General features: G+C 42.9%; 1 protein-coding gene across 2 annotated transcripts; it reads right to left on the bottom strand.

Annotated features, from left to right (window-relative positions):
- Nucleotides 1-2,015: 2,015 nt before the first annotated feature.
- RUBCNL (rubicon like autophagy enhancer) lies at nucleotides 2,016-22,826 on the bottom strand (the record flags this gene model as incomplete). Of its 2 annotated transcripts, none has more annotated exons than XM_084529826.1 (16): nucleotides 2,016-2,510; nucleotides 3,016-3,106; nucleotides 3,227-3,380; nucleotides 4,720-4,781; nucleotides 5,519-5,757; nucleotides 6,818-6,882; nucleotides 7,402-7,547; nucleotides 7,934-8,066; nucleotides 8,452-8,494; nucleotides 9,801-9,905; nucleotides 10,708-10,915; nucleotides 13,787-13,872; nucleotides 17,563-18,240; nucleotides 20,154-20,262; nucleotides 22,473-22,571; nucleotides 22,741-22,826. In XM_084529826.1, the coding sequence occupies 15 exons, from the start codon at nucleotides 22,530-22,532 to the stop codon at nucleotides 2,398-2,400; spliced, it is 2,292 nt and encodes a 763-aa protein (XP_084385952.1). In that variant the 3' UTR covers nucleotides 2,016-2,397. The 2 variants fall into 2 exon arrangements, with proteins under 2 accessions (XP_084385952.1, XP_084385951.1); XM_084529825.1 differs by lacking the exon at nucleotides 22,741-22,826 and adding an exon at nucleotides 22,656-22,727.
- Between the last annotated feature and the right edge of the window lie 1,141 nt (nucleotides 22,827-23,967).

The raw sequence follows: 23,967 nt of genomic DNA, 5'->3' as shown, positions 1-23,967 counted from the left end.
CTCTCAAATAATTTAGAGAAATTTCCACGTGCAGGACTTTACTTCCAGCTACCCCCACTGTAGCCAATATGGCTTTTGTGTCTTAGAAAGTTCTTATCTTAGATCTGCATTATGGTGTAGTTTATCCTCAGAAATGTTCAAACTCCATACTTACTTACAGAGATATGCTCAGCAACAGCAAATTAAGCTTCTTAGGTCAGTACTAAAGCACACAGCTTGATTCAAAGAATTCAGTTATACCCTAAAGACACCTACTGGGGGCATAGCATGGAAGTCATCCCCTCCTTCCCGCACTGTGGCTACAGGTCTAGTCACCCAAACCTTGCTTCTCACCAGAGAAGCAAGACCATGGTCTCAGCACGCTCTTGTAGTATCTTGTGCTGACAGCAGCAGACAAGAACGTGGTGTTGGTATGATCCTCCTCAGAGCCTAACATCAACCTCTCAAAAAGAGCAAATAACAGTCCCCATTATTCCTTCCAACCTTGCTTTAGCACCAGCAGTTGAACATTTTCATGATTTTTTTTTTGATTTACAGCAGCACAGATCCTCTTGGGTCTTCTGCTTTCCTCCAGCTCCTCATATTCATCAAGGATCTTCTCTTGTATTTCATTGCACTCGGCTGATGAGGACATGCAGAGTTCCAGCACTTCGTACATAAAACTCCCTCCTTGACTCTGCCCCTCCTCCATACATCTGAGTCACTCCAACATTTGTGAAAAGCACAGCCAGAAACCAGATTAGCTCTTCTGAATATGTGAATAATGAAAAAGATGTATTAAATTGCCCCGCAGGTTATCCCATGGAAGGATTATTCAAGAGAGCTCCTTTTGTAAGAAGAAAATCCCTACAGCAAGGCCTTTCATGTGATTCAGTTAGTTGTGCATGCAACGTAAATGAGAATTTACTCTTGCATAACATTAAATGCAGTTGGCTACACAAGCAGGCTCCTTCTCACTCTGTCTTACCCTACCTCAGTATCCGTTTGGTGATCTTGAGTAAGAGATGATAATCTTGCTTGAGCAGTAAGTAGTTAATCTGGTTTTGGCCACAGAAAAAGTAGCTCAGCGGAACAATTAGCAAGCTCACTACTTCTGCATGGTGTGAGCGTTATCGTGGAGGTGAACTTAAACAGACCCTGCTTACAGACAGCTGTCCTTTTCCTTACAAACCTGGAGCTAGCAGGTGGGGAGAGGAAGAACAAAATGCAAAATGAGAATGACAAATGCAAAATACCAAGAGCAGCCTGTTGGAAAGAGCACAGCCACGGTACATGCAAGGTCAGAGAAGAAGGAGGGGCAGAAGGTGCTCCAGCCACTGGAGCAGATATCTTCCCGCAGCCCATGAACAGGAGCCAGTGGATACTTCCTGAAGGAACTGTGGAGAGCCCGCCCAGGATCTGGTTTATCCTGAAAGACTGCAGCCTGTAGGAAAGCCCTGCTCTTAGAGCACTTCATGAAGGACTGTATCCCATGGGAGGGACCCAACACTGAAGAAGGGGAAAGTGTGAGGAGGAAGGAGTGGCAGAGAGGAACTTTTATGGACTGACCACAAATCCCATTCCTCCTGCGCTGCCTGGGGTAGAAGGGAGAGGAGCTGGGAACGAAGGAGCAAGGCTAAGCTTTGGAAAAAAGGGCCGATGTTGGTATTGTAATTCTTGTCTTACCCTCCTACTCCGTTTTTAATTGACAATAAATAATTTTTCCTCCAGTTGAGTCTGTTTTGCCCATGACAGAGATTGTTAGTTATCTGCAAAGCAGACACATACAGCACCTAGTGGTGGAATTACCGCCACTGGCTGCCAAACACCCATCTAGCTGCTCTCTCACTCCCTCTCCTCAACAGGTCAAGGGGAGAAAATAAGATGTGAAAGGTCGTGGATCAAGATAAAGACAGGCAGATCACTTAAAAACTGCTGTCCTGGGTGAAACAGACAAAGGTTTTTATATTGTAGAACCGTATGAGAAAATGACTTCATATTTTACCACTTTTTCTGTTTCCAAAATCTGACACAGGTAAGGATTTCCATCACTTGTTTACTATCTTTACATTATTTGCATAATTACAGAGAAGAATCACTGTTATATGGAAAAATATAATATTAAAAATCTTACATACGAAGACGAAACATAGCAACAAAAATGCTGCTCACTGAATTAACACCCCGTCTTTCGGTCACCAGTTAAGATGAAACTCCTTTAGGGTGAGTTTTCAAGGATGATATTAAAGGCCTTTTCTTCTCCCCCCCCCCTCCTTTTTTTTCCTTCTTCCCCTAAAGGAGACGTGCATTAAGAATAGTAATGTCTAAAACAACATTATTTAATCCTTAGTCAAGCACCTGAAGATTTGTCTTCGAGCATTGTCTGACACGGGCAATCATCATCAGAGGAATCCAGTTTCACAGAGGCACCACTGATGGAGTTTCTGAAAGCGTCCTCCGAGCTGCGATCCGCAGGCACTTGGGGCAGCCTCCAGACTTGAAACATGCTTTGTGAAAGCAGGCTTTGCACTCTGTTTATAAATACAAGCAGTTTAACATTAGGGAAAAAAAAAATCAATAGCTGTGTTCCTTTAAGAATTTCCTACCTCGTTCACCCAAGTATAAAAGTAAACAGAACAAGTATAAGACCAGGACGACAATAACCACTGTAACAACTATGACTAACCATTTTGGTAAGATTCCCAGGATTTACAGTGAATGTAATAGTTCTTCTGGTATAGCAACAGTATTATAGCACTCTCCCAGGCTCTCTTTCATGCACAGACCCCAAAAAATCAGCCTCCCCCTGCAAATATAACTATGGATCGAACAAGTTTGTATTTTTGACCTCTAAATGGGCTGGTGTAACACAGGCACCGCAGGCTGGCTGTCAAACACACATGCTATCCATTATTTTCAAATAAACATGCTTTCAGCAAAGCAAGCTCTCAGTGTTTTCCTAAAATAGAAGTAGGAACTGTTTTACACACCAACACCCCTCAGGGAAAGAGGAAAAAGATCTGGTCTGGAACATACCTGTGCACCTTTTGCATTTGGCAATCTGAAATGCAAAGAGCAGATCTGCACTCTGACAGAATTCACAGATAAACCCCTTGGCTTGACAGAGCTATGAGAACGAAAAGAAAGTTGTTTACTTTTTAAGTTGAATCTAAGAAAATAGTATTTGCAAATGTCAGCAGGGATACTCCTCACACTGAGGACACTAAGAGCACTGACTCTTCCTTACCTCACAACCATCCACGTGAGAGATGGAGGTCTTCAGAATATCTTTAAGAAGGGGCAGTAGCTGCCCTCGTTTGATCTTCACCAGGTCATCCAATGAGAAGAGATGCAGCTCCTCTGTCAGATGGCTGGGGACCTGTTCAAATTCTTTCAGTACACTGCAAAGAAAAAAAAAAAAAAAAAAAAAAAAAAAGGAAAATCCAAATCAAGTTACAAAAGATGTCTTTCAAGCTTATTTAAAAATAAGCCTCTTTCACTTCTCCAGTCACCCCAGGATCACACAAAGCAGATTCATACTAAATACTACCTCCCCTCCCAATCTTAGTTCACGTTAACAAAAAAATGCAGGGTTTGGGATTTAGAATAAAATGTCTACTCCAAACGTGCATTCCTCAGGCACTGAAGTTGCCATGTGAAGATATCCCAGCAATTCTCAAATAATGGGTAAAAGGCTCTGTTCTACCTCAGCATGTAAAATCCCATACCATATCTAACCCATACCATATGGTATCTATCCCATACCATATCATAATAAATTATTATTTACTTTTTTGCCAGGAGATCTTTGTTTTTGTAGTGCACAGATCACTATGAAGTGAAACTATACTTCTGCTAAGCATGTGAACACTGAAAAGATGGCTATTGCTTTTAAAACTTCTCACATATGCCCAATTTAGAAGGTAAAAAGGATCCAAATGCTTATTTCTATGATAGAATCACAGGGGGTTGTGCCGAAGAGAAACATCAAAATATATTTTTAAATTTGTTGGACAACATTTACATGAAGCTTTTCTTGAAGACATTCTGTTGAAGAGATAAGAGAACCTACTTTAAAAGCTTACTTTGCTCATGAGCGTTTTAAAAAAGTGTCAGCAATTCTGTGGTGAAGGTTTCATCACTCACATGTCTAACCGCTGTTTATGCCCATAGTCTGGGGACGTGTATGCCAAAAACCTTTAACTTCCAGTAAAAAGAAGGTCAGCTTTTTACCTTCTCATGTTCTGGTATTTCTCATGTTAGGTTACTACTTTCATTTTAGTACGTGTATACAAGAAACTGAATTGAGCATATGACAGATTTCTGGAAGAAATCTTTAAACTCCAAGGATCTCCTTTTTATGTGTGTTTGTTTTTTTACTAAGACAAATTGTCCCAGAGATGTAGATAAATATCTTAATATAAATAAATATCTCTGGCCTTTCAAGAGCAGGTGACAACCTGAGAGGGACAAAGAAAGGAAATATACACCTAGCAAGAATCATTCAAACTTAAACAAACACGTCTCTAATGATGTTAAGAGAAACAAAAAGCTACCACATAAAAGCTGATCTTTACTCAACATTCGCAGTGCAACAGAAGGAAGTTCTGTTACCAGAATTTTCTCTGACGATCAAAAAAGCTCACTGAAAATTGCACTCAGACGTTTCTAGAGAAGGCTCTGTAAGTACCTTATGTACGTTTTAATAAGCTATTTTTTATGCATGATCATGGCCCATACCTTTCACCAAACCTGCAGGTTTTCACAAGCTTTTTTAAATGAAAAAGCTGTTCCTGTGCCTCCTAAAAGATGAAGGAGAAACAAAACAGTAAGTCTTACTTATATGTTTGTGAGAAAATAAAAACACAAAACCACTACTTGAGTTAGCAACCCTTGTCAGTCTATCAGTCACAATCTAAAAGTAAGAACTTCACACTTCACATCGAATTAAGCAAATGGATTTTCTAATGCGTGACAGGTCAAGGAGTGCAAATGCTACCTTTATTTGCTGACAAGGGAAGCAATTCCAATGGTACAAAGTGCTTCATGTTGTCACACCAAGGTGCCAGATCCAAACACGTGTAAAAACAAGTAACAGTCTCCTCAGACAAGCAGGCAGCTTGTAATTGTCTGCGCAGCACCCTTCCTCAATCCTCAGATGAGTCAAGGGTGTTATTCCTAATGGCCCACAACACTAAGGAGTCATTCAAAACTTCTGGAGCTTTCCAACAGCCAACTGCCAAGCAGAAGTAAATATTTACTGTAGGAGCCCAGCTCCACACTGAACTGAAACTGGAAACACCTCCCAGGCGTGGGAGGAAATGAGACCTCTGGCATAGGTTGGAGACTTCTCCCTGCTTCATCTGTGAGGAGAGAGGAAGTCCCAGAAGTGTTGATGAGACAAATCTAACTGCAGAGAAGACAACTCTGTCTCCTTCCCCCCTTACACAGCAAAGGACAACCTGTCCCAAAGAGCTCTTCTCCAAAAGCCATAGAGCCACAAATATAAAAACAAATAAAAAACGACAGCCACACTTACCCTCACCCTGTCCATTTCCTTTGTTTTGGTATAGAGGGCTTTGTTGATAGTCAACACGTTGAAAATTGGTTGCTGCCATATGCTGTCCAGGAGGTGTTTGGAGAAGTTGCACACGTAGTATTTTTTGAAGTCCCACTTCATCAGTATTCGGGCAGGAATTGAAGACTGAGCGTAGCTGTGGCAACAGTCACAGAAGTATTTCCCCAGGTAGTCACAGTAGCGGAGTCTCCTGATATATTCTGCGGGTACACAGATGGCAGTGACACCGTGAATGTTTGTGGAATACACCTCCTGTCTAAATAACCTGTATCTACTGGAGCGAGTGGCAAGATTTTTCTATTTTTTATTATTTTTTATTTGAAGAGTGGGGTTGTTATTGTGGTAAACACATCCCTAAGGTTTGTATTTTCCGTTAGAAGAGAAACTTTTCCTCATTTCTGTATCTATCAGACTGAGCTTATGATATCCATCACCACGAGGTCTTAGAGAAACCATCGTTACTTTACCCAAACACACAAACCAGCAGCAAATACTGCTGTCGAAGGAAAGACAAGCTCATCTCGGTGTTACATTTCTATGCTATTTTTTTCCATATAAAGACATTTTTGATTTTTTTTTCACCTATCTCAGCATCTCAGGCTTGCTCAAGCCCATGCACCATCACTGTTGATACTTTACAGGCCATTACAGATGCTGTTCTTTGTCAGCAGGCCCTTTCAAGTGGTCTCGAAAGCCATTTCAAAGATTTCTTAGGTAAGGTCTGGTTACCAGACATGAAAATCACCATGCTTTCAAGCAGTTCTTGCAGAGTATCACAAATACTCTTCAGACAAGCAGGATTTTGTGATCAAGATTTGAGGGAAAATAATTGTTAAAACAAACCCAAAAGAACAAAACCACACATTCCATCAGCTCGCTTTTAGAGACTTTTGGAAATGAGTAAGTTGGCAGAGAGAGAGAATTACTGAAAGAAACTGTTGGAAAATGTAAAAAAAAAATAGCATTTTCCAGCCCGGAGGCTTAATTTTTATAAGCTTTTCCTGTTTTGTTGTTGACTGTTACTAATTTTAACTGTGAGAAGGACGTCTATCAACTGCTGTATTCTATCTACAGTGAGAAATTTCAGGCAGTGGTAATTGGCTACACTGCCCATTTTATTGCAGGCACATCCAACGGTAAGATTTTCCTACTAGCTCAGACAGATTTCACAATCGTGGAACGTCTACATTGATGAAAATCACAGCTGATTACCAGTTATGGATAGTTTTTTTTTTTCTTTTTTCTTTTGATAATACTTACTGCTTTCTACTGGGGTTCCACAACCAACGCACGTAAAGTTTTGGGCAGCTATCACTGCATCTCTCCTGCAGACAGAGACAAATTGTTACGTTTCACTTAACAAAATGCAGTTTCATTGCAGTTTTCCCCAAAGTCCTGCCTACTTTGTGCATTTAATATGGTTTAATGCAGAGTGAGACTAGCAGTTTCCCCAAACACTACCTTTCTTCCTCCTTTCTGAAAACCACCCTTGAAATGTGAGCATGGAAGAAGCAGGGAAAGCCTTAAAAATATACTCCAGTTAATCTCACAAAACGGAATTCTTCAGATTCCATTAAGCACTGCCACTGCAGCACCAAACAATATGCGTATTATCACATGTAAAAGTGCGTGCACCATGTTAATCAGGACGTGCCAGCAGAGGGAAAAAAGATGCCATCTGCTTTCTAGCAAAGCTGATGACAGACACAGCAGAAGGCTGTGCCATGCAATAACAGGCCTAATCCTAGCTTTTATTAAATCACCCAGGCTCCTTCCATCAGCTTCAGCAGGTGCTACACAGCTCCCCATGCTTTACTGACAGTGCTGACTTCCACCAGACTTACTTGACTGAAGGGTGAATGTTAAATATAATCTGAGATCTTGGTGGGGTCCAGCCTGAAGATCCTCTTAATTTGGATATCATCTTTATTTCTTCAGCCAGACTCACACTGGACTCAAGCTCTCTCGGAATCTCTTCTTTCAGCACAGACTGTTGGGAAAAGACAAACTCATGAACAGCCAGTCAGCAGGACAAAGAATAAATGCTAGAAATTTGCTCCCTTTATACACCAGGATTTTACAGTTTGGTTTTCACCAGCACATAATCCCCACTCTGTTAAATTCCTCTGTATCAGTCCTAGGAGAAGTACACTGTTCATATCTGCACAACATCTCAATTGTGCTGAAAATTGCTAGTAAGAGAGGGTATTTTCCAAAAAAATTCTCTAAAATTAACTAATAATCTGTGAGTATTTGCCTGCATTTTATTTTTTTAATTGCAGTTTCCCCCTTCCCCTAACAGTGAGGCAGCTGCAGCGAGACAATGATTATCTGGGGAACAGGATAAAGAGCCTGCTGTTTTCGGCTCAGACTCACTCTCTGCTTAGATGAGCTCAGGCAACCAGACAGTTGCACTGCAGATTCTGTCTGCAACCAGTGTTTTCTGAAAGCTCTGCACAACTCCTGAGCTGTTGCTTCAGCAGAATTGCTGCCCGGTTCAAAAGATGATCTGGAAGTTAAGCAAGAAAGACAGTGAAAAATAGCAGCGTGTCATCAGCAGATCCACTGCCTCTTCTGCATCCCTGAAAAGCTTTCTCCCATCCCTTCATTCCCATTCCCTTGCTTTGATACACCCAGGCCCTAGCACAGCCACAGCCACCACCCTCCAGCAAGACTCCAGGACCAAGGGAATGCTCTGTGAAGCCAACTACCACAAAGACATTTGCTGTCGAGCAGCATTCCTTCCCCTTCCTTGGTGAGTACCAAATTTAGCACTCCCACACCTTTCCCCGCCCCATCCAAGAGTCACCAGACAGCTGGCCCAGCAAAAAACCTAGCACCGCTGTACTGGGTTTACATGGCAAGGGCTATTACATTAAAATACAAAGCATTACCTTTCATCTGGGGTGACAGACAGATTTTCAAGGTCTTCAAGTTCTGCAGTAAAGGAGAAAGCTTTATCGTATCATTTGAGAAACAAAGCTTCTGTTACTCAGCACAGTTTTATGTCCACCTTCTGTATTACTGTGGCTGTCAGCCTCAAATATACTCGTCTTTGCAATACCCTCGCTGGATGTGGGAAATAACCTCAGCCCTAGTTGTAAAACGGACACAAGAAGCCTGATGCCCTCTGCAGAGCTGTGATATCTGGTGACAAAAAGTATTCCCTAACAGCAAGGCATCACATATCTCCATCAGCCTCCCTTCAAGAGCAGGGACATCAATACAGAGAGATTGAGTGCTTGAATCCAGCCCCAGCCAGAAGGAACTGGACATGAACATTAACAGGCATAATAATAGTGCTTACATCACTTTTTTTGGACACTGAAAAATATTTGGAGACACCAATCACAAACATGTCAAATAATGCCAAAAATGAGTTAGCTAACAGGTAAGATGAAGGGAATCAAAGCACACTTCTTTATTATGTTAATATGGACAAAATACGCAGACAAGGTGTTCACACTGGTAGCACCAGCTTTGGCCACGCATATTGTTCTGAAGACAAATGCTTCCCAACTCATCCACGTCAAAATAACTCTTGGTAACAGAAATAATGTTTTTTTTTTGTGAGATAGCTCCCCATTCTTAGATGGGGAAAGAGGAGGTGAAAAATAAGTGGATCTCTGTAACACTAGAAGGAAGCATTAATAAGAAAATACTCTGTTAGCAAGAGAAAATAAGATGGAGGTTAAACATTGCCTAGGCCATTTTTAAGTGTTTGTATTTCTCTATATGTAAAATAAATAAATAAATAAATAAATAAACAAACAAACAGAAAGCAAAGAAACTTTAGGATCCTTTGAAGAAGAGCAGAACACTGGTGACTAATAGGACAAAGACAGTCTGCTCTGGAGCAAAGGTAGAGCTGCCTAAAAACTCATCACTCTCTAGTTAAGTTGATAACGTACTGTCCTAAATTCTCCCAAAACAATGCTGCTACAATTGTCTGAGGCTGTAGATTAACTGCAACTTTCACACTTTGCTCACCCACATTCACAGGTTTAATCCTTAAAAGGGTTGTAGTCATTGAAGCCAGCAAAGATATTCTTTTGCAGAAAGGAAATCCTGCACCACTCTGGGGTTTCTGCACGCGTCCTAATACGGAGTAATACATGTACACAGCTCTTTCCATTTTGTCATGTCATTTCTCCACCTACTAAATCAGTAAGTTTTCCAAACGACACAACAGATTCAGCTGAACAACAAAGCTGTTTCAGCAAATAAAATGTTAAAGTCTTACCTATAACCACATATTCATCCTCTGAGTCGCTGTGGCAGGGGAACCTGGCAGCCTCGTGATGTGACGGTAGATGTGCTGAGGAGCTGACAGTCAGCAGAGCACAGCCTGTCCAGAACAGAGAAGGCACCAATAAAACTATCCAGCGTCTACAGAGTAGCTGAGATTATTATGTTCATTGCTTTTCTCCACTTCCCAAAACTTTAGCATGCAGCCTGTATTTATAGAGCAATTTTTACACACGCACACAGAGCAAATTCTTGAGAGCCTGTCATACAGCAAGCCTCTTGGTTTCTTAGGGAGAAGTTTCTAGAAACTGAAATAAAAGGTTTTGTATTAATAGGAGTCTCTTCTGTTCTCATGTGGGAGATTTGCATCACTCAAGACTTAAATCTACTTAAAAGCCCAAGTGATGACACAAGCTTTATAATGCCAGGAGCACTTATTATCTTGCCTCAAACTACACGTGCATGAATACTCTGGGCAATTTCACTCAAATCCACTGGGTGATTGGATCTGCAGACTGCAGAAGTAAGCACAGAAGAAAATAGCCATGCTTCAAATCCTGCAAGAGGATTTAAGCAGAGAGAAGGCAGGCACATTTTATCAAGAGTGGTGCTTGCTATGGGCCACCTCGATTTTAATATTCTTGTTTTTATGAGAATGGGAAAAAAATAAATTATAATAATTAACACAAATGTGAATATTCAAAAGGAAGAATTTGACCCATGGGGAAAACACTGGTGGAATACGGATCCTCAGGGAACACAACTCTAAGTGTAGGGAGACTCAAACCAGGTGACAGCGCATTTGGTTCTAAGCAACGTCCAAATTCCTTTGTTATTTTCTTGAACAACAATTTACAGCAACGGCTGTCAGAAAAGGCTGCATTATACACTAAGTAACTTGCCTTCATAACCGCTGTCTGAAGAGGCAACAGAAGAATCAGACTTCTTCCCTCCGGGGTAAGAGGATAACTCCGAATCAGTGTGATAGCTGCCGTCCGAACCGCTCGTTTCATCCACACCCCAGGACTCTGCTTGTTGGCTTAGGATATTGCATTTCATCTTCTCCAGGGATGCTATAATCATATCTGCAACGAAGAAGTGCGCGTTCTCCTGGACGCAAGACAGGAACACTTGTTAGTAAGCAGCATACTTCATATTTATATTCACTTAAGGGGAAATTAAATATATATTTTTTCCCGGTACTTTTCCAATTCAAGAAGTGAAAATGTAAAGCTATTTCGCCTTCCATTTGCACACACACCAAAAAGAAAACCACCTCAAGAGCACTTCTGAGACAATAAGCAGAAGGCAACTGCCCAGATAATTGTCTCAGCCTTGATGAAAGCATACCATTTACTTTTATCTTGTCCATCTACCAGATGAAAAGAAATTTGATTACATCCCTAACTGATGAGTACGGATGCATTTTAGGGCTTCTAGGTGCGTTGCTTTTTTTAGTATCTAAGTATTAATCCACGTACTGTATTTAACAGGATTGAATTTCAAGTTACAGAATCATTGTCAGTTGTGTACAAACAGTTTTGCATGCGTGCTAACCTGGATGGGGCCAGAAGTGGTAAGTTTTAAAGCAGACTGTGGCTCTTCAGATCTGGCAGGTGATACAAAAGCCAGTGAAGTGTTTTCATGTGTTAAAGAGTTCAGGCAGGGAATATGGAGTGGGATAGCTTACTGTCAACTCAAGACTGCATAGAAAGTTTGCCCTTAAATAAAAGCTTGTCCCCTGCTTTAAATAACAGCTTGTAATTTCAAAGCTTCACCACAGAATCACAGAACTTCTAGGTTGGAAGAGACCTCAAGATCATCGAGTCCAACCTCTGACCTAACGCTAACAGTCCCCACTAAACCATATCCCTAAGCTCTACATCTAAACCATGACACTTCCACACCAAAAGCCACCCTCCCCGTAGGGTTCCTTACCAGTCTGCCTGCCTGGGTCACCCGTCCTCCATGAAAAAGGAACTAAGACCACCTTCACTGCCACTGAGGCTTCCAGATAAATCTGGGGTTCCCTACCCCAATCTCACTGCTGTATCCTCTCTCCACTGGTCCAAGAGGCTCAGCCGAAAAGTGACGGAGACATAGGTGCAATTGGGTGTGTGATTAAAAACTCCTGAAACACTCAGGATAGCCTCCCTCCCTCCTCTCAACTGTGCATGCCTGTGCTGTTCAAAACTAGACCTCTAAAACACCATGGCAGTATTAAGGCTAGAGGTCCTGAGTGCAGAATAATAAAAGGTTTCTAACAAATGTCTTATGCTCAGAAAATTGAACCACTCCTGCCAGTATTCATGCTATCCCCTACAACCAGTACGAGAAGTATGAAGAAAGGCACCGGTGTTTAGATATAGCTGCTGTGCTCCCTAGGATTTCGCTACCTCATGTGCATTCTGATTGTCCACAGCCTAATTTTTTTGTCCACATTCATCTCAACGTTAGGGAGAGCCCACGAGTCCCTGTGGGTGTTTCAAGAAACTTCTGTCTTTCACCTAAGACTGCGCGGCGTTGGTTAACCCCAAGTTAGTGGCAGAGCACAGCGTATCAGCACGTCCTGCTGATAAAAACAGTTATCAGAGTATCTGTTGCAAAATGATGGAACAAAATACAGGCACCCCTCCACTCAGCATGACTATCAGCTTTCAGCTCTGCTGGTAAGGTCTGTCACCCTAAGAAGGAGCCCAACTGGGCCGTGACACATCAGCCTCCTCCTTTCTCTTCCCTCCCACTCATATCTCAGTGGAAAGTCCCCCTAGTCCATCTGGCCCACCTCCTCCCTGGCGCAGGACTACGACTCTCAGACTTGCTGACACTTTCATGCACCTTAGCGGGTTTTTTTAAATCTACTCCCTGGTCTTCTGGTGTTTGAGAGCAAATCACTTTGGTATTGGTTCCCACATCACACGTGGAGAAATGTCACCTCCTTTCTGAAGTGTCTTTTAGAAAAAGCAACATGAAAAAGCCAGCTCACAAGCCCTTTCTTTTTTTTTTGTTCTTCTCCCCTCTCTGCTTTAAATGCACCCTAGGAACAACGAGAGCTTCAAGTCAAATGCAGAACTTGCCACTCCAGTAAAACCCGTGCTGCACACAGTGATTACTTCTTGGGCCCAGGACGTGGGACCAGATGCACAGCAGCAGTCCAGCAACAAGCTCCTCTTCCAGGCACACTTCCAAAGTTTTTTTAGTAATAAATCCTACTCTTTGCTATAATTAATTATAACATTAGCCTTTCTTTCCCAACTGTTGGAAGAGATTAAGAGCCTCTTTAGCACCCAGAGATATGTGCTACAACACTATCTTGTCATCTTTAGCTCTCTTCCAATGGGCTGCCAAGCTTAAACTACTGCAGATGTTGCAGCTATTCGTTTGAGATTCTTTTACAGCAATCTCACAGGCTCCTCATGAGCAGAAAAACACAGAAAACAGCCCCACCTGTAAAATGACTGTAAAATCATGGCTGAATCCCATTCATATGCATGTAACTGCAACAAATTGTACTGTAACTTTACTGTGACTACACTAATCTTAAAGTTTGGTCTCAAGGAATATGGGAAAACATATTTCTTGGCCCTGCTTAAGCAGGGGGGAACAGAGTAGATGACCTGCAGAGGTCCCTACCAACCTCAACCATTCTGTAGTTCGGCAAAAAAGATGGAGTGAAAAGAAGTGTGTAATGTTCTAGAATCTTTCTATTATTTTTAAATAATAATTATGGACTGAGAGTAAAACCAAATGAAGAAGTAGGCATTTTAGGCAGCTTGAGTCACAAGGGAAAGAAGAGGGAAAATACAGTAGTTGTAAAAATTAGGAAAAAAAGAGTTTTCTGATAATCAAGTCAAACAGAGAGTCGAGTGCCTACACAGATTTAGTAACGAATGACTGCAATTATTGAGAAATGTTTCCTGTCACTTGGTTTCACTACTATAAAAATGGAAAAATATTGCATTTTTTTTTTGTCGTCCTCACCTTCTCCACATCTTCTGGAAGCACGAAGATGTCCTGCAGAGAACGATTCAAGGGTACAGCACTTATGTTCAAAAGTGAAGCAGAACCTGTGGGTGTTAAAAGAACTTTATTAGCTATAACAATAACCACCAATATTTGATACATCTCTTTACATGCCCAGACCAGAGATTCCCTTAGTCACTACAGCAAAGAAGGAAGAAACTTGGCCACTCTGTTTCCGTCCTGCGAGGGAATCTCCCTCCTGTCTTCAAATGCAACCCATACCACGTGTTAAGACATGGAACTGGAGCAGATCCATTAACTGTAGGACTCCCTGCTTCCCAAACAGCAGTTTTGTTTTCCTGGCATTTCCTGCTGCGTCTGTGAAACAAAATTAATCTCTTTTCCCATCAACTTTGCACTATGCAGCGCAACACAGCTGTTTTTCTGTAGACTTACGCTGCTCTTTATATATAAATTAACGCAGTCCCAACCTTCTTTGCCAAAAAATTGAGGGTGTCAGACCATGCCCTAACGTTTCGCATTCAAATCACACGCAACCACTGCGAAATTTGCTGAGATGTGTGATGAAGATCACCCATACTGCCTGTAGATGTAGATGCTAAGGAGATAGGAAAGGAAATGACTTCTGATTTCTAACACCGGCTGCTGTTTAGTCGCTGCCTCTTCTTTGACCTTATACCAATCAATTTCTGTTTCACTGTGGCGATGCTTATAGAATAAAATATACCACATCTAAATGCTACCATCACACGCCCTTTATAGCTGTTACAAATAACAGGGCGTAACCCAAGGCTCTTCGTAAAACAGAACTGCCACTGATGAATCCTTCCAAAATCACATAAAGGATAAAGAAACCCCCAAAAATGTGAGAATAATTTATGATTTTTTTTCTCCAGCCAAACAGCACTGAACACCCAGATTCTTTATACAGTTTTACTTAAATAAACCTCGTTACACTGCCCCTAGGTGTTGGTGAAATCAGGCTGAGAAGTCAGCGCCGTATTTTGATGTGAGGAGGTGAGATGAGATGGATGTAGAGATTTGTAAAGAATTATTAACACCTGCATTTTATATACCATGGAGAAAAACGGGAGAGGCTGACGATCTGACTTTTCAAAACAAATTTTAATCACTGAAGCAAAGTCACTAGCTAATTAGGTTATTTACTTACCTACTTGATGATTCACCTTACTGGGCAAGTCGTGTGTGGGGAGTACAAGTAAGTGCTAAAGACCCTACAGCTTGGTAAAAGCCTACTTTCTCAGCAGTTAAGATAACAAACATCCTCTGAATTAAAAATAAAAAGAAATAAGGAAATGGGAAAATTATTTTTTTCTTTAAAATATAAGATGCAAGTGGTCTTACATATTATTTCAAAATCTAATGGGAGCTTTCCCTCTTGCTTACCTTTTGCACCTCACTTCCACCTTTATGCTAAATTAGTGTAAAGCAGAAAAAACCATTCTGATTTAGTAATTTTAACTAAAACTTGGTTCCATTTTGCATGAAAACAAAGTCCTGCTCCACAGGACATCTGGGAGCCATACAGAAAAGCAATCAAACAAACAAACAGCGTAAGGATTTCTCCAAAACCACAGAAGATTTCCAGCACGTTGTATGTTGCTAATGCCGCTGGGTAACGTAAGTCAGGGTAAAATTCAGAGTTGAGATTTCTTCTTTTTCACAAAATGAAAAGAAGGTGGTGGGAATTGATTTCAACAAGATAAAACACAGACAAAAGAGGGCCTAGGGACAGACAAAAATCTAAAAGAATGGGGATTCTCAACAGATGACATAAGGAGATTTATTTTTTTGGCTCTGAGCTCTGAGTAACAACCCAATGAGGCTGCTGGGCAAAGCAAAATCCCTTCCCCAGGCTTGGACAAGGGTTTTCCAGCTGGGTATTTCAGCAGCACAGGAGCTCGGGGCATCCAGCAATGGGATGCAGCTCTGGGTCTGACGCAGAACGTTGCGGTTGCCCTTCTCTTCCTGAGCAGCATGCCTGGAGGCTGGGGAAAGGCTGCTCAGGAGCTGCAGAAGGAAATGCCCTTGATGCTCACCAAGGTTGGAAGGCAGAACAAGCCCTGTGAAATGCCCGTGACACACCAGCCACAACAAAGCCCGCAGAAACCCCAAATTCTGTCACAGACTCATTATTAGCACTGACAGAGCCTCTTCCAAGGTTGCATGGGGCCACTGGAGAGTGGCCCTGAAAAGCATGAAAATGGGACAAGCCCTAATAGGAGTCTCACAGGATCAGCAGAAGTAACTACCTCGTTAAATCCCACTGAAAAAAAATATTTACTGTGATTTAAGCCACAGGGACTGTCATTTTCCTACCTCTTGTGCATCCCTCACCTGTTCTCCTCCAAGAAAATGAGAATCTACCACCTTTGAAACAACAATCAAAAGGAACCCCAATCGGGAGATGCTCTTGTGTAATTCCTTCCTTCAAATTACGCTTTTTATTTCTTCTTTTTCAGTTTGCCATTTCTTTAACCTGTCCTCATTGGAGAACATCACAAAAAGGAGAAAGAAACCCAAAAATTTTGACTTCACAACCTTCAAACACCCCATTCTAGAACACTCAGCAGTGATTCAAACAGCTGGAAGCACCAAAGAAGGATGAAATGCAGAATTTTTTCACTTGTACTGAACAGAAATCTCAGATTGCCGCAGACAGAGCCTGCCTGCACAGCGTATAACTGGATCCCAGCTCCCTCGAGGATTATTTGTTAATAAAAAACAAGGGCACTGCTTCTTCAGTCACCTGGCCGCTGTGCTCCTCTGTTCACTTTGCAGAGAACCAGGAGCGTTGCTGACCCAAGAGAAGCTTGTGACACGTCCTGCTTGTGCCAGAAAATTGAGTCACACGCAACTTATTTGTTCTTACACACGCGCCCTGTGGTCCCTGATGACATTTTAGAGGCTTGGCTGTTTCCCAGACGGAGTTCCCGAAAACCTGCAGGACTGGCCGAGCCCAGCTCCAACCACGGGGTGTGGTTTCCATCCTGCACGGGTCAGCAAACAACCTCCCCAGCGGAAGCCAACAACCATCACCTCCACCATCCTGCCCCAGATGACAAACTTCTTACTGGTAAAAGCTCCCAGTCCTCTGGAGGAATGGGGGAATTTGAGGTCTCGCCACCAGCTTCAGGCCTGAGAGCTGCTTTGAGGGAATACATGGGAAGCATAAGACCTTGGAAATGGAGCTTTGTATTTTTTTTTTTTCAGTGTAAAAAATGAGATCTCAGTTGCACCTATCTTGGGCTCAGTATCTAATAAGATTAAACCATTAGATACTACTGGTAACATCCTTTATTAATAATAAAAAGCTTCACCATGCTGCAGCAAAGGCTCCTAGTATCAATGCTAGGTATTAAAAAACAGGATTCTTCTGCTGCTCCGCAGCGAGCTGCAGGAGCAGGAGGAAGCCCAGCTCAGCAGTTAAACTTCACTACAGCCTTTAGTTGGCACCTCATCCCGGGGTGTTCCAGGCTGATCAAAGCTCAGTGATTTCTCCATTTTACCAGAGGGCCCATATTAAAGAAGCATTTGTGTCAGCAGACAGCACTGCAAGCCAGAATGCCTCCTGTTTCACTGGCTCTCCTTCATTTTGAAGCTTCCTCTTTCTTCCCTCTCCCCTACTTCGAATGACAGCATTTGTACAGTCATTAGCATTCACCATAAGCAAGGTCCATTTCAGTTTCAATTACCAACACCTCTCCTTCTCAGCACAGAAATGGTGAAACAGAAATGGAACGTGAAGTTACCTGTTCGACTGAAAGGCTCTGCCTGGGGAAACACAGGGGGAGAGCTGCCGTCACTGCTGCTGACTTCTGCAGGCTCGGAAGCTGCAGGGTATTTAAATAGAGCTGCTGGCTTACTGATGGCTGAATCCGGCAGAAGCCTTGTAAAAGTCACGTCTCGTTCGGGGGAGCTTAGGGAATTTTGGCATTCTTTTACAGGATGCACAACAGCCGACGTGACGGTGCCTCCTGTTAACGTCACTTGGGTGAAGCAGTCCCGCTTCAGAGGGGATACGTCCGAAAGGGTGAAACCATTCAGGGAAGAAGTAGCAGGGTCCCTGTCAGAGTAACGTGGCTGAAAGAAAGTATCCAGCGAAGGTCTGGAGGAATCACAGTCTGTGTTGTCCCAGCACGCCCGGTGCCTCGTAAACCTGATGTCTGTTTGCGTACAGGCAGCGCTGTGATGTGCGGAATCGCTGTCGCTGTCCTCGTTGTTATCCCCATCGCTGCTTTCTTCCCACCTTTCCATGTCACTGTCTGGTTGTTCAGCTCCCTGCATCGTGCTCTGCTCCGAAAGCAGAGAGGGTTTCAAGCCAGATGCACTCAGAACAGAGACGAGAATGTCTTTGATGGCTTCGGCGCTGTCTGGGTACGATCCAAAACTTCCAGCATGTCCAATTACAGCTGGCCTTGAGTACTCGTCTGTTCAAACAAGGAAAGAAACAGAGAGGTTAGGAGACAATAAGAATAATAAAAAAGTTAATTTAAATTTACAACATGAATAAAACACGTCGTTTTCAGCATGAGCAAGAAGAAAGGGAAGAACCAAATTCACGCACCACTCCGTCCTGCCTCCTCCTTCAAGAGAGATCTTGCTTGATGCAATCAGGAAGCAATTCAGTCATTGATAAGGTTAGGTAATAAACCAGCAGTAAAGTACGCTGCTTCTAGCCAAACGCAAACAATTAGTTAATACCTTAATGGGGTCTGATTGTCAGCGTGCTCAAAAACATCCTACTTCCACAAGCCTGGGCGAGGTACAGCCAAGTAACTGTTACAGCCCTGCTACTGACTGACTGCATGGTTGGGCTCTATTGCCAGGAAATAGAAAGACACATTAAATAGCAAGGCACATACAGAATCAAAACAAAAATAAGAAAAGAAATGCACACTTAGTAGTAAAAGGTCATGTGCTTGCATGTTTCAGCTTGGTCTGACGCTCCTGCTCATGTGGAAAGTAACCCTCAGCTCGTTATTCAGAGGAACAGCAGTATTTATGGGAACCCACAGAGAAAATCAGCTCTATCACAGTGAGCTCATTACTATGTCTCTTGGAGGAATCAAAAATGCTGCCAGCCACGGTCCTAAGAGACCTACTGTAAAACTGACATTCAGTAGAAAATGGGAAAACTGCCTTTAGTGGCAAACAGGGCAACAGAAGTGTGATGTAGGAGCGTGCACTGCGATCAGTAGCTATTCACAAATAAACTGAAGTTTTGCCTTCCACAAAAAAAGCCTCATAGGAACTGCCATCACCCAAGGAATGGACAGATTAGGCACAAAGTCTGTGTTCCTCAAGAAGAAACTATCAACTGTATCACAACAAAACTAACAACTGTCTCCTTTGGGGAAGATAAGCCGGCTGTAAAATTCTAAGAATAGGCACAATCAAGGAGACTCATTTCCAGGGCACAGACCTATTAGTTAGGACCACAAGGAATGTTAAACACCGTTGCTGAAAAAAGCAGCAGGTCTTGCAGACTGCAGACTTTGCCCAGAGGTTGCTCTCCTTGGAAATACCTCATCTGACAACAACAAACCTCTCCCTGAGTCACTCACCTGGAAGCCAGCACACTCAAACTGCTTGTTAGATAAGAAAGTTTACTAATGCAGGGATCCAAAACGAAACAAAAACCCAATGCACTTTGGAAAAGCAAGCCTATAAAGAGCAGTCCCCATCAAGAGAAACTGAAAACATTAACTGTTAAGAATATCATGTGCAAGATGCACTGCAAGAGTTCCTGCAAGGGCTCCTGCAATGCTGTCCTTGTAAAGCCAGGTCGAAATTATTTCATATTTTCATAAATTATCGTATTTTCATTTGAAATATTTTCATATTTCAAAGCCCATCCTGACAGCCTTTCCATTCCCTCTCATCCTATGTCATCTCCACCACACCAGCATCACGAAGCATCTCCAGCACAAACCATACAGCCATGCTGACTTAATCTGCTAAATACTTGTTCTACTTGAAGAGAACAAATTTTAAAAATTTAACTCAGGCTTCTGCAAATGCCGAGCCTGGGGAAAAAACAAAGGGCTGTATTTTAAGCTACTACTGGGAATAGCTTGGTTCCAATTAAAAAAAAAAAATCAGTTTCAGTTTTACAACTAATACTCATGTGAGTAATTATGGTAACGTGAAAGTTTAAGAAACTGTTAGAAACTGTTCCTTTGAAATTGTACAGTCAACTTTGATGTTGTCCCGTCAATTAGCAGGGTTGCCTCTCCAACAAGATTACAGCTACACACCAAGATAAATAGCATTTACTATCACTACAAGCACCAGTAAAGCTCCCTAGAAGAAGGAGGCATCTTAGAACAAATTGACATACCTGAGAGAACTGAAATTTGAGGTGTTGGAGCAAGACAGCTAATCCTCGCTGAGGGGTTTGAAGAAAACGCTGACTCTGTGAAAGCCACCTTTAGATTTTCATGGTTTAACTAGGACAAGAACACACGGGCGATTTGGTTAGAAGACAGCAGTACTCTGGTAGCGATACCCTCAGTCTCACAAACATGCTATCAGGGGACACAAAAAAACACTGTGCTAAGGCCTGCTGGCAGTCACCCAACCACTGCCAGTGCCTATAATTCTGGTTGTCCGACAATCTCCCAAAAATCATGCATGGTATAAAGAGCACTAGCATCTTAACTCTGTGTTTTGCATTTCACTTCAAAAGGTAAGTGACCTTCAACACCCAAGCTCATACTGTCTATAGTCCTGAGCATTTAATTACAAAATAACAAGTTCCAAAAATAAGACTCAGAAGAGACTCTTTTCTCCCACCTAGCAAGGCAATGATGTTATTTTATTTTATTTTTTTAGAAGCATGTTTTCATTTTCTTGGAAGAGAGTTTACCATAATTACTCAGTCACATGTGCGCCTCCTTTATCACAAGCACTGGTTGGTTTGGTTTAAAAGGCACTCCTCATACTGAGAGTTAAATGTGTGTAAGGGATATGCAAGATAAAATGCTGAATTCAAATAACTACATATTTGTGAAAACAACAGTAATGAAGCGCAAAAGAATTCAAGGAGCCGCCAATGCGTAGCTGGAAGGAAAGGCCTGTTTGGATGTATAGAAGCTATGAACTGAATATATAAACGAGGCCACGATCCACAGGCTGCCTGATTTTCCAGCAGTATTGACTGCGATCAAGTGTGGTCCCATCATCTTGGCAGCCTAATTTGATATAACATTAGGATAATGGAGCTGACGTCAGCAACTTGGTTGATCCAGAACGAAGCAAGGAGTGACACAAGTAGATAATAGTTGACCTGGCATACGGCCTGCCGGTATAAGCTGACAAAAAGTTTGGAACACGTTTGAACTGACTGAGCGGGTTCATACCAGATCAGCATTTTGCTTTGTGTGGACATGACATTTCTGATTATTTAGACCCTCTATGCCAGATTTATTTACCATATTGCCAAACCAGTGTGAGCTGAACTGGGGCAAGCAGGTTAGCACAGATCCTGACAGAATAGGATACACCAAGATACTCCAATATAGGAGCAGGATACACCCAGGCCATCAAAGCAACAGGTCTCCTCCCTAAGCTCATAAATTCCGTCCAAGGGCTACGCATTCACCTCCTGCTGCTTCAGCATGCTGTGGATCTGCAGAATACATTACAGAAGTCAGGAAAATCGAAGGAGTTAAATGGAAAACATTGTTAAAAGGACTGGGATCCCTGTGATCCCATATAGAGAGAAAGGAGTGAAAAGGTGAGCTGCCCTCCACCACCCCACGCTGACCTTAATGTGGTCCTGAGAGAGAGTGAGGGGACTTGGATAGCAGATCACGGAAAGCAGAAGTTTCCAAATTGAAAACCACAAAGTATTTCCCTTTTAACTGAAGAATAACGTTTTGGAACAAGAATAACATGCTGAATTTCAAGTATTTAGTGTCTGAGTGCGTCAGTGCTTGGAAAAACGCTCTGTTAGGATCTGATCGTGCTTTCCCCACCCCTTCACTAACAGAAAGAACTGCTGTGCAGACAGACTTTATATGTATAAATATAATATTATCGATATTACTGGATAAAATAATTCTTACAGGAACTCATTTTAAGCAATTATTTTGATTTAAAAAAAAAAAAAAAGTTAACCAGCTCTACATCGTAGGATGCTTATATCATAACTATCTGACACCAGGTTAAGTGCAAGGACCTTATCAGTAGGTACAAGTATTAGAGTGCTGAGTGTCAAGATTGTATCTTAAAAAAAAAACCCAAACCTCCCATCTCTCATATCGCATCGTAAGCAATTTGTGTTCGGAGAATTTTGATCAAAGATTTCCATTTACTTTCAGGGCGCTGCGACTTTGGCTACATCACTGATCGGGGGAAAGATCCCTCAGTATTTGATTACCAAACAACGAGAAGTAATTCCTGAGCACTTATAACAGACAAGAGAGGTGCATGAGGCATCCAAAAACACGTAGGCACACTCAATAAGAGCGACTGACAGTTCCACATTTTTCACAGCAACCAGTTTTTCCCCTCCAACACCGGGAAGGCATTTCCAAAATCCAAGTCAGCTGCAAAAACGCGGTATTTACCGCAACCGCTAGCATCTAAAAGCCGTTTTTTTTGTGGAAAAAAAAAGCTCCCCAGCTACTGACACGGAGCCGGCCCGGAGCCTTACCTTGCCGGAGTGCCTGAAGACCCCGCTGTAGCTGGCTACAGCCACTGCATGGAGAGACATGGTGGGGAAACGCTCATCTTCCTCCTGCCGCTCTCGGACCTGCAAGCAACCGGGAAAGAATTACACACTCCGTGCAGGCTCCGCATGCATTATCCTCAAGCAATTTCGGCCCTGACTTCGCACCAGGACAGGGCTGGCGGGTCCCCCCGTTCCGTGCCGGGTCCCCCCTTGCCCTGCCGGGTCCCCCCCGGCCATGCCCGGTCCCCACCTGCAGCCCCAGTCCCGGCGCTGAGGCGGCCGTGAGGCCTCAGAGAGGGCGGGGAGGGACGCCCTGACGGGGCGGTGCTGCCCTCCCTCCCGCCCGCCTCCTTCTTTTCCCCCTGGTCAGGGCTGTTTTCTGTTGAAATAAAGAAACGAATAAATAAATTTTGGGGTGTTTTGGGGTCGATGGTGTGGGGTGCGGCCAGGCCAGCGCTGGTGGTGCACTGTGGGGTGAGGCTGCAACCACGCCACAGCCAGGACTGGTCTCGGCCTAAGCCCCTGCAGGAGTAAGGGTTTAGTTGAAATAAACCAGGGTAATCCCTGCTGGAGGGATTGGCATTAATAAAATGGGATTGTTCCGAAAGCCTGACCTGGCTCTTCTCTTTGTCCCGCAGAGTGAGCAGCGTGCACCAGCCCTGCAAGCGGTCAGCTGCGAGTCAGCCCTTGCTGCCGCAGCACTATTTAAGGGAAAGCAAATCAAAACAAAACGAACCCAATAACAAAACAAAACCAACCCCATAAAGATAAATCAATGAGGAGTGAATGTGGTGTGCTTGCTGAATTGGGGTGGGGGACACCGCAGGCGAGGTGTGTGGACACACCTCGTACAGCCAGCTGTATTGGGGCCACGCGTCGTGACAGAACTTGTCCCCCCAAATCCGTTATCCCTTAGAGTTACAAAAGGGTCGAGACATCTGCCATCTCCGAGTCAGCTGTCTTAGCGGGCTGAGAATGAGCCAACTGCGGTTCCTAGTAGCCAGTTTGGGATAAAAATAACACTGAAGGAAAGCTGAGCTGTATTTGTGGATCTAAAAAATTGCTGATTGCCCGTAAAAATGCAAAAAAAGAAGAGATGTGTGCAGGAGCTTAGGAAACTGCAAAGGATGAGGAAGTATAAAGGACACAGAGCACAGATTGTGCCGTGCAGGAGTATCTGGAAGCAGCATGCAAAATGCAAAACAGAGCCGCAGCTGAAAATGTGAGCCTTCAGATGTGATGGAGGATCTGCCTGCCTTTTTATATCAGTGTGGCATAATTCAAGCACAGATGCTGACTTGGCCAGTAAATAACGCAGTGGATTTGGGCTGTGTAAACTTAGTTTTAGCTGCTGGCCAAGCTGCACAGTTGTCTGAACTTGGTCTTTGTGTTCTCTGATCCTGTGCGTTTCAAATTCCCAAGTATAAAGCAGTATTTTCGCACCATTACTTGTAAAAATAATTTCTACATTTGCAAA

Source organism: Aythya ferina (genome assembly GCF_964211825.1).
Source record: "Aythya ferina genome assembly, chromosome: 1".
NCBI lineage: Eukaryota > Metazoa > Chordata > Aves > Anseriformes > Anatidae > Aythya > Aythya ferina.
The sequence above is the reverse complement of the archived record's forward strand: the minus strand, read 5'-3'. Positions and strand labels throughout refer to the sequence as shown.